Below are 9,939 nucleotides of genomic sequence, written 5' to 3'. Positions count from 1 at the left end.
AATAATATAAACTTCCTATCATAACAACAAGGTATTTCTATAATTACGATGGTGCAAATGTATTCAAGAAAGAGTGATGAGTTTTCTCTACGAGAGTCTATCTCGCGGCAGTAATGATTAAAGAATCTATGTATTTGAAGATTTCCAATTACCCCGTGTAATAAAAAATTTCATCTATTGGTTGATTTTCGACCTAATTATTTTGCTGTTGATGGATAAAAAAATATTGTTTAGATTTTTTACTTGAGATCTTGTTGTACCTGTTACTCAAAGCAATATCTTTTTTTTTTTTTTTTAAAGACAGTTCACACCAATTGACCCAGTCCCATGCCAAGCTGGCGAAGCTTGTGCTATGGGCACCAGGCAACGGATACACATACATATTATAGAAAGATAGACATATAATTACATATTTAAACACCTAAGACCCAAGCACAACACCAAATGCTCATCACATCAATGCTCGTCCCAGCCGGGAACCGAACCCGGGACCCATGGATTCGCAGTCAGGGGCACCAACCACTAGACCGATGAGTCGTCAGGACTAACTGAAGTCTCACTAAAGTGATAGGGCATATGTTTTATCGTGGTGTTTAGAAAGTTTCCATGTTGACTGGCGTCTTGAGTGTCTGTCTTAGATTCAAATACCGGTGTTAAATAAATGTTACCACCATTATCCACGAATTGCTCGTCAGTAATTTCTAATAAAGTGAACCCTGCGGCCCAATGCTAAATGCAATACTGTGGCTGTTCTGCGAGCCGTATTGAATAAAGTGTCCCTAGGAGGGTTGGAAGAAAGCCAGTCTAGTACTATTCGCGGGCCCCACGTGACGGATGATTTCACGACTTTTGGTTTAGCTACTCCTAATACTCTGAGGATATTGTATTTAATAATAAAATTTGAAAATGTTTGTTGTTCTACATGGGGACCGCAAAAAGTTAAAATTGCCGATTTGCGAACAAGGACGGTTGATAGGATAAATTCCTGTTTTGGCTTTCTGTACTGTCTAAGTGTTTGTTTTGTAATATTATGTATGTTAGCTGTAAGATTACTTATAATTAAATAAATAAATAAATAAATTTTCTTTTAGAAAAAGTAATGTTAAATTTTTTGCAATATCGGCTGTTTGAGGGGATTTTGGGTTCACTTGAGAGTTGTCACACCATGACAGCCCTCTTTTGATTGCGGGTAAATAAGTGGACAGGTGGAGTGACCAACTCTTCAAAAGTAAATCTTTTTCCAGTGTGGACCAGTCTTTTATTTGGGCACCCCACCCCCAATTTCCCAAACTTTTAGGGTCAATGCTTGTATTTGTGGAGGAGACAGTGCAATTGTCGTATCTAGGAGTGTCTGCGATAGGTATTGAATTTCGTGGGGGTGATCTAGAGACCGTTTTCCGGTTTCCGTCTAGATGTGATCCCCCCCCCCCCCACCCAACCCCAATCCGAGGCGTCCGTCGCTAGGAAGTGGGTTGCAGGTTCTTTGTGTATAGGCGTCGTCTGATGAGTAGCTCCGAGCCACCACATCAGTTCCTGCCCTACAATCTGAGGCAGCAGTTGACCTCGACGGGGTCGGATCTTGTTGAATTGTCGCAGAAAGATCTGTACCTGGCGACAGTGAAGCCTCCCGCGGGGCACGAGTTTAGTTTGAAAGTTTGCGAAGTTTACTTGCCCTAGCAAAGCTTTGTAACTCGCGAATACAACGCATAACTATGGTGTTTGCGCTGTATTTTTAACTTGGGTAGCGACATCACATTGACCATAGTATTCCAGCGAATTCCAAGGTATTCTAAATTTTGGGTTGGTACCAATACGGATTTTTTGGTAATTGATTTTCCAACCTAGGTGTTCCAAGTGTCTCACGGCCTCCGCGGCCTGAGAATTTAACTTGGAGTGGTCTTGGTTGACCAGAAGGTAGTCGTCTAGGAAGACTAGCACTCGACATCCCTTCGCACGTAAGGTCTCCGCGACCCAACATGATACTGCAGAGAAAAGGTGTGGTACTTACGCTAGCCCAAAAGGAGTCATGTTTTCGTATAACTGCCCTTTTTAGCTGAGCCTTAAGAAAGGTCGGTGTGATCTCGCTGCCGGTAGATGGAAATAGGCTTGTGATAAATCTATTTATCATCCAGTCCCCTAGTTGAAGAAAGTCTGGGACTAAGCCGTGGGTGATCAACCGAAAATGTTTTGTCTTTACGAATCGGTTTAGTTCTCGCAAATCTACAACAGAACGCATCGTGCCGTTGCTTTTCCTGCGAAGAACCATTTTGGATATAAAACTGGGGGTTTTGTTGAGAACTGTTTGTAGGATACCTTGCTTGATTCAGGAGTTCTATGATTATCTGCGATGTCGTAGGTGACGGTTCGGTTGCGTATTGACTTACTATTCGATTTATTGGAATTAACAAAGCGGTTTTTTGTACAGAGGTATGCGGAATCCTTGAATTATGTTGGATAGTAATTTTTTTCCGTCATTGTTAGATAACGGGTAGTTTTAAAGTTGTTTATGACTATCGATTTTCCTGTTAAACGTTCGCATCGTTTCTTGTTTTAGGTGGGTATTACGAAAATTATTTTTTCCATTTTGTGCCTGGTGTCTGTATTTGGATGTAGACGCTTACGATTCTTTGTATCTAGGTTTAAAAACCAGAATTGCGGCCCACCGAGGGATTGTATTAGGGACGCGAGCTTACTTTTGTCAAATAAAAATTCCTCGCTAGGAGGTATATTACTAAGCGCAGTTTGAATACTTTTGTCCGAAATCTTACTTATTAATCTTTTACGCCTAGTTTCTATACATTCCGCTCGTTTTCCGCATACAATTTGCAGGGTTTGTTCATGCAATTTGTAAGAAGGTGATTCATTACCAACAATATAGGATATTTTTGTGAAAAGATTTAATCGCGGGTTTTAACTCCGTTGGGTTATTACGAGTCCAGTTAATGATTTTTTGTAATCCAGATTGTAGTAATTCCCTTTGACATAGGAGTTTTAAAAGCTTAATATATTATTTATTTTGTAATTTTTTTCTTTTTTATCGGCTTTCTTAATAATCTTTTTATCATCAATATTTGTGACCAAGCCCAGAGATTTCGATTTTCGGGTCGACGGATTAATAAAAAATGGCTATAGTAGTTGGTCGGTCAGTGGGTACCCTCGTCATTGGACGCACTGGCGTTGACATTTGGTACATAATATCGTTGATGCATTATAAAATTTGTGAGGGAGCTCACCTGATTATATAACGCGTCGATCATGGGATCGACCGTTACCTGTGCTACTCGTTTCCTTTTCTTTCGTGGCGGTCCCTCGCGCTCCGACTCGCTATCAGACGCGCTGCTGGTGCACGTGGAGTCCTCTTTGTCTTGTTCGCGACCTTGCTCGACACTTTTTTAGACTACTTGCCTGATCGGCCCCGGCGGCGGCCTTATCGGCATCGTGAGTCCATTACGCAATTGTGATGTATAATAATGCGTTTTGCTAATAATTAACACTAAGAAAGACTATAAGGTTTTAAGTCGTTATTGAGTTGTTTCGGTTTCGACCGCACGCGGCGAAAGTACACAACGCTATGACTGTGGAAATGACACCGTCCTAGCTGGTTAAGATAAGTATGAAGTTGAGGCGATTACAGCGCCATCTATTCTATCTAAGCGGAACTATTTCACTCGGTATGTATCGCACTTCATGGCTAAGTATACATTGCTTCTTCATTATACAATGCTGTATGTTTTCCGGAGGCACATCAATACAACAATATTATAGATCTGTGGTAGAAATGCTACTTCCTAGCCTGTGCCTGTGTCGCTAAATATTTTTCCCACATGAAAATTAAATTTATATCGTTTATCCACTAGGTTAAAATACAACAAATTTCTAAAATAGGTATTTAAATCATGTGTAATAAGTGCTGTTTCTTTCTAAATATAAGTGATAATACCAAGTAATCATTTCTGATTCTATTTTTTCAGTACACAATGTTTAGGAATTATTTTGCAAACAGTAAATCGTTACTCTTTCAACTATGCTGCAAAAGATATTTGAACAATACTGTAGCAAGTGTAACAAAAATACACCGAGAAATATATACTAGAATGTACCCTACCAAAGTTGTACTACCCAATGGAGCATCTATTAATATCAGATATCATGAACCTCGAAAAATCATTAAAGTAAGTATTCAGTGTTTTTATTAAACCTGGGCATGAGGAAGACACTTTTCTATATCTGATTCATTGATAATTTTACAAGTTTACAATACAGCCTCATTACTTTTCCAATTAGTAAGTCATGTAATTAAATTGTTTTTTCTTAATAAATGTTTACATCTATTATTTTATTAGTACAATCAAAATATTATTTTACTCAAGCCCTCAGTTTTCAAAGGAATTAAGGAAGTCACTAATCACCAAGTAGTACTAACTTTTATCTGGTTTTTTTTTCAGTTACCCTTAGATTTATCATTATTATCAGATGAGGAAAAGAAGATCAGATTAGACCGAAGAAAACCAAAGAAAAAAGTGAAAATTGCTGAAACTATAGAAGATAACTTTAATGCTAAAAAGTATTTAAAATACTTAAAAAAGAAGTAAATTAGAGATGTATAAGTAACTAGTATGCATTTAGTTTTTAGAATTTAATATAGAATAAAGAGGTATTACAGCTTGTTTCTAAATCTAGTTGAAATTGAAAATAACCTAAATTAAAACAAAGACTTAAAAAGTGTTTGAACCGTTTAGCAAAATTCGGTTTTCGAAAATTTACTTAAGATGAGCCTTAAGATTTAATGAATTTGATAGTTATTAACCTAAAAACATTTGTACTAGGCATGGGATATGGACAAACGATTACCTATAGTCGAATTTTTAATTAGACGAAGTCAACTGACGTTTACGGTGTTGTCAGTTTTTAATGAAATAAAAATAGTGTTGTGACAAAGTAGAGACCCCTGAATTAATGATCGGTGATGGCACTAGTCGCCGCGCCGCGGTTTTTAATAAGCCGTCAAAAAACTGATTGTAGTTACATAGTACTAGTACCTAACTTATATCAGAGCACTTTAATACAATTTTGAAATAGAAATAATGTTCTTCTATAGTTTGAAATGATTAACTATTCACACTCATTGTTCATTCATCTGATTGAACAAGATCTGAACGTAATACGTATCACTATTACTTTAAATATGGCAACATTATTTTACAAAGTGACATTAGCTACTGTCAGTTGGCTTCGTCTAATTAAAAATACGACTATAATATGTTGTTATAACTTTAACTTGACAGTGCTGAGTGATATATTTAGTCTGTGGTTTCATTTATAATTTTAAGAGATGGCTGTCAAAGTATTTTTATTCTATGCGCTATTTTCTATTGTCTATCCAAATTTCATGCCCCTAGTCGTCTCTATACTTATCGCTTAAAATTTTTAACTACATAAATGTGAGAATTTGAAAAGTGTTTATAGCAGGTATATTAATTATATAATATCTTATTAGGTAATTTAAAGTATTAGATACTGTATCTGATAATAAGGAGAAAATAATTCTTTCTTTCAGAAAATGTTCAGGTAACCTTGTAACCTTACGTAAGGAATATTCAAAATGGGAAATAAAGTATCGGCAGAAGCGGTGAACATATCATCCCCCGTTCAAAATGGAAATCCACCACCTGAATGCCCTATGCATAATAAGGCGGAAAAACCCAAAACCACAGATGCACGGCCATCGGAATGTCCTGTTCAACACGATAACAGCATTAATCCATATAACATGGTATGTTTCATATAGATGATGTTACACCACATTACACAATTATATTCATAAACTAGAATTTAGATATAGTGCTATAGAATTTAGTTATAAAATTCCGCGAATCTCCAACAATTATAGTAAACACAAAAATGATAAAAATATGTTTTGCATGCATATTATGTCAGAGATAATTCAAAATATTGATAACAATACACACTATTACCTAACTTAACACATATTGATTTTAAAATTGTTTATTTTGCTATATTTAAGATGCCACCAGCGAACCAACAGCCAGCTCCCGATCAACCATTTCAACTTCCAACTCAAAGACAAGTATCTACTATTCCTCGCGCCATGCCTGATGGTTCCACAGAATTTTGGGTATATCCCAGTCAACAGATGTTTTGGAATGCAATGCTACGAAAAGGTTGGCGCTGGAAAGATGAAGACATAAAACCAAAAGATATGGATGATATAATTAAAATACACAATGCCAACAATGAGCAAGTAATAAAAAATAAATAGATAGATAATTTGGCTTAAATAACATCATAATTGTTCATTAATTAACACCCATGTTTGTTTTAGGCTTGGCAAGAAGTTTTAAAATGGGAAGCATTACATGCAAAAGAATGTGGGCATCCACGACTTAAGAGTTTTGGTGGTAAAGCCACTCAGTATAGCCCTAGAGCTCAAATGAGATCACTGTTAGGGTAAGTTATTATTCTTTTTATTCATGGCAATAAAATATTGATTATAATATGTCTATAATAGATATGATAAAGTCAATGTCATTTATTTACAGCTATGAATTGCCTTTTGATCGTCATGATTGGATTGTAGACAGATGTGGGAAAGATGTTCGATACATTATTGATTATTATGATGGTGGAGAAGTAGATAATAAGTATCAGTTTGCCCTGTTAGATGTGAGGCCAGCAATGGATTCTTTTGAGAATGTGTGGGATAGGATGAAGGTTATGTATATGAGATACCGCTTTGAGTTACTGGGAGATAAAGAAAATCCTAAATTAACTAATTGAATCTGATAAGTGTTACTAGTTAGAATAGGCATTTTGAGAACCTTAAATTATTGTAATGCATATGTTTGGGACTTAATTCAAATCCGTCTAATTAACAATTATTAGCTTAAAGTATTATGTTCATCCCAGCACATTAATAATAATCATTGTTAACTGGTAAAAGTTATAAAATGTGGAGTTGTTCATTCGACATAAAATTGTCACTGCAGTGACTCTTTGTGATTTTTGATTGTAATTTATTGCTTCTCTGACTTCACCTACCTTTAAAAAAATTTTGACAAAAAATTAGATTACCAGTATCAAATAGTTGACATGTATGTATTGATCAGTAAGATTATATTAAGTAAAGATTTGTTTAAAATTTAAATGCCACAATTATTGCTAAAATTAGCCAACTACAACATTGTTATGGCCTTCATAGTGTTGTTAATTCATAAACTGGAAGTTTGGTAGAGATTTTGTAGATTCATCTTGAGTTACCCTAAATTTTGGAAAGTGTTAAATGTTTTCCATAAATAAAATTTTTGAAAGTTTGATTGTTGTTTTATTTAATGTTTTTAGTGCCACTTCATGCATGGTAGGTAGTATTATAACTGTAATTTGTAGCATTTATATTTTTTTCCAAAACTAAAAAAAATTCATAAAAATGTAAAAAAAAATGGTGGCTTTTATTAAGATTGCTTCAAGGATTTAAATAAAGTATAAATATCATAAATTTAATTATCAATATTAACAACAGGATGGCTTGCAGTTACTCCTTTACATTCATTCTTAAATATTTCAACTTGCTGTTCGATGTATGCTTCAAAGTTATTGTGTGGACAATTTGACAAAACTTTAAATTTTGGCTTTCCTTTTGAGCTGTGATATACAGAGCGGAGTGTTAAAACTGGAGGCTTTTCTGGAAAATTTGCATCTGTAAATAATAACCATATTTTTCCAAAAATATCTCCAATGTTGAGAAATATGGAAGAAATATAGTATGAACTAGCTTCAGTTCACAGCATGTTAAAATAAATACATGTTCAGTTGTCATGAGTGTTGAGCTCCAGCTCCTCTTGGTAAAATGACCTTGGTTTTGTACCATCTATTTAAGTTTTGTGTTAATGTTTTGTGATTAAAAATGTAAGTTCATAAAAGATTGTTGGAGTTACTAGAATTCTATAATTACCAATACTGCCTAAATTATTATAAAAACTCATTGATGACTTAAGCGAGTTACTTTGACACATTTCTGGACAATCAGTTAAAATAGTTATATTATTTTGATCTATGCTTATATAATTAAATGAAATGAAAATAAAATACCAATATCAATCTGGAGTATCCAATGAAAATCATTTGTTTGAAACAGCAATGCCGCACTTGTCCCATCATGCTCTAATATTGCACCTTCATACTTAATTATTAGTTGAGCTAACAATTCACGTTTAACTCTGTCATTGTTTATTATATCCTGAATCTGTATAATTGTAAAATAATATTTTAAATTGTGTTCTCTCAATTATATCATCTGATAGAATTGCCTAGTCTGATACAATGCACAGGTACTGGAATAAATAATTTGATGTAATTACCTTATTATTTAAAAGATTGGTGACCATTGGTACATAATCCATAAGCACTCCGCTTTGATGCATCCTAAAAATATGTTGGAGAAATTTTAGAAAAATAAATACTTTTAAAAAAATATATACATACCTATTTAATAGAATACTTACAGGGGTAATGTAATGTTTCCAAGAACTTTAGACAGAAAGGGTGAAAGAATCAGTTCCGCATTTGTAGAGTTTGGATATCTTACTAGTAGTAGTGCTGTATCTATACCAGGATTTATGTCTAAGCTGAAAATTGTTTAGTAATTATTAAGTTTTAATATAATGTAATGACATATTTACATTAAAATATTATTGCATTATGAGTCGAGACTTAGTGCTAATTATATCAATTACAATTTATTTTTAACATACAGGAGTCATACAGCAGTGAACCCAAGTTCACAACCCTGAATTTAACCATAAATTCTTAATAGCAAAAATAATAAACATTTAATAAGGTCAACCAACCTTTCATTGAATAATTCAGGTAACTTTGTTGTATTAACTTTTAGTTTGATTAGAAACTCTACAATGTGTGCACCCACCCATACTTCCACATCTTCTTCAGTAGTTAATGCATTGCCTAATAAAGCACTGTATTCAAAAGCTGCTCGAGAACTATCATCTTCATTTAGCTTCCTAACCTGTTGTATATAAGAAAAAAGTAATAAAGAGAACTAGATTTTAGTTAAAAGTGTAAAACCAGTACAGAAGACATACCTGGTAAATTTTATACAAATTAATAAGTTCAGATATAGCTCCACATAAAGCTTTCGGGTCACTTGAATTCCATTGACAAAGACTTGGAACTTCCTTATTTAGCAATTCTTCATCAGCATTTGATAGAAAATTATCATCATCAAACCTAAAATCTGGGGCAAACCATGGGGTTGAGGAATCAAATATAACCTCCCACTTTAATTTCTTTGAACAGTAAGGGAGCACTAAACGAAGCTGTGTTTCAACTGAATCTATACCTCCAGATATTCTCTCTAAATCAATTTTTGTCTTACATAGTCCTGAAAAGCATTTGTACGTTAGAAACTTCAAATAGTTAATAAATTGGGAAAGGCAGTTTCATTCATTGATTGTAAAACATAGGTACCAAGCTTTAAATCCTGATAAATACTTTGAATATATGGTCGAAAAACAGGCGAGATATCGCTTAAGATGCTAAAATTGTCTGACATTATTGTAGATTGTTTATAATCAAGAATTATAAAATTTTATAATTTACAGTAACTTAGACGTTCAAATCATATTAGACTATAACAATAAACTGATGAATGATGATTTTAATTTTAAAATATTAATAATATCTTTTAGAGTCTGTAAAGAAATTAAAGCTGTTTAATAAACAAAAAAAGAATATGATTCGTACTTTAATTAAAGAACAAGAATTTATTTTTGAAGTTTGAGCTAAAAGTATGGTGATTCGAGTCAAGTCTTGCTATATCACAGATATAGTAAACTATAACCTACATAATTTATCTGTCTACGCAAAATAGACGTCACTACTCAATTATTATGGAAAATAGAGGTA

At 33.9% G+C, this 9,939-nt stretch overlaps 3 protein-coding genes across 4 annotated transcripts; 2 read left to right on the top strand and 1 right to left on the bottom strand.

Annotated features, from left to right (window-relative positions):
* Nucleotides 1-3,748: 3,748 nt before the first annotated feature.
* On the top strand, nucleotides 3,749-4,675 carry LOC125056008 (39S ribosomal protein L55, mitochondrial). The gene is made up of 3 exons (XM_047658815.1): nucleotides 3,749-3,885; nucleotides 3,972-4,172; nucleotides 4,446-4,675. Exons 2-3 carry the CDS (start codon nucleotides 3,978-3,980, stop codon nucleotides 4,590-4,592), a joined length of 342 nt encoding a protein of 113 aa, XP_047514771.1. The 5' UTR covers nucleotides 3,749-3,885; nucleotides 3,972-3,977; the 3' UTR covers nucleotides 4,593-4,675.
* A 647-nt stretch (nucleotides 4,676-5,322) lies between these two features.
* On the top strand, nucleotides 5,323-7,332 carry LOC125056007 (holocytochrome c-type synthase). The gene is made up of 5 exons (XM_047658814.1): nucleotides 5,323-5,469; nucleotides 5,558-5,773; nucleotides 6,026-6,262; nucleotides 6,344-6,468; nucleotides 6,561-7,332. Exons 2-5 carry the CDS (start codon nucleotides 5,603-5,605, stop codon nucleotides 6,796-6,798), a joined length of 771 nt encoding a protein of 256 aa, XP_047514770.1. The 5' UTR covers nucleotides 5,323-5,469; nucleotides 5,558-5,602; the 3' UTR covers nucleotides 6,799-7,332.
* Nucleotides 7,333-7,447: 115 nt separating this feature from the next.
* LOC125056005 (BRISC and BRCA1-A complex member 2-like) lies at nucleotides 7,448-9,758 on the bottom strand. 2 transcript variants are annotated; one of them, XM_047658811.1, is made up of 7 exons: nucleotides 9,502-9,758; nucleotides 9,117-9,415; nucleotides 8,865-9,040; nucleotides 8,520-8,642; nucleotides 8,376-8,439; nucleotides 8,107-8,260; nucleotides 7,448-7,699 (listed from the first exon to the last, which is right to left on the bottom strand). In XM_047658811.1, exons 1-7 carry the CDS (start codon nucleotides 9,584-9,586, stop codon nucleotides 7,515-7,517), a joined length of 1,086 nt encoding a protein of 361 aa, XP_047514767.1. In that variant the 5' UTR covers nucleotides 9,587-9,758; the 3' UTR covers nucleotides 7,448-7,514. The 2 variants fall into 2 exon arrangements, with proteins under 2 accessions (XP_047514767.1, XP_047514766.1); XM_047658810.1 differs by having other exon boundaries at nucleotides 7,448-7,714; nucleotides 9,502-9,757.
* Nucleotides 9,759-9,939: the final 181 nt, after the last annotated feature.

The sequence above is a fragment of the Pieris napi genome, chromosome 14 (genome assembly GCF_905475465.1).
Source record: "Pieris napi chromosome 14, ilPieNapi1.2, whole genome shotgun sequence".
NCBI lineage: Eukaryota > Metazoa > Arthropoda > Insecta > Lepidoptera > Pieridae > Pieris > Pieris napi.
The sequence above is the reverse complement of the archived record's forward strand: the minus strand, read 5'-3'. Positions and strand labels throughout refer to the sequence as shown.

Coding starts and splice junctions, on each gene's coding strand:
- LOC125056005 (XM_047658810.1), bottom strand. CDS start 9,586: ATGTCAGACAATTTTAGCATCTTAAGCGATATCTCGCCTGTTTTTCGA. Junction 8,440..8,519: donor GGAAACATTACATTACCCCT/GTAAGTATTCTA, acceptor ACATATTTTTAG/GATGCATCAAAGCGGAGTGC. Junction 8,261..8,375: donor CCAATCTTTTAAATAATAAG/GTAATTACATCA, acceptor ACAATTATACAG/ATTCAGGATATAATAAACAA.
- LOC125056007 (XM_047658814.1), top strand. CDS start 5,603: ATGGGAAATAAAGTATCGGCAGAAGCGGTGAACATATCATCCCCCGTT. Junction 6,263..6,343: donor ACAATGCCAACAATGAGCAA/GTAATAAAAAAT, acceptor TGTTTGTTTTAG/GCTTGGCAAGAAGTTTTAAA. Junction 6,469..6,560: donor CAAATGAGATCACTGTTAGG/GTAAGTTATTAT, acceptor ATTTATTTACAG/CTATGAATTGCCTTTTGATC.
- LOC125056008 (XM_047658815.1), top strand. CDS start 3,978: ATGTTTAGGAATTATTTTGCAAACAGTAAATCGTTACTCTTTCAACTA. Junction 4,173..4,445: donor AACCTCGAAAAATCATTAAA/GTAAGTATTCAG, acceptor TTTTTTTTTCAG/TTACCCTTAGATTTATCATT.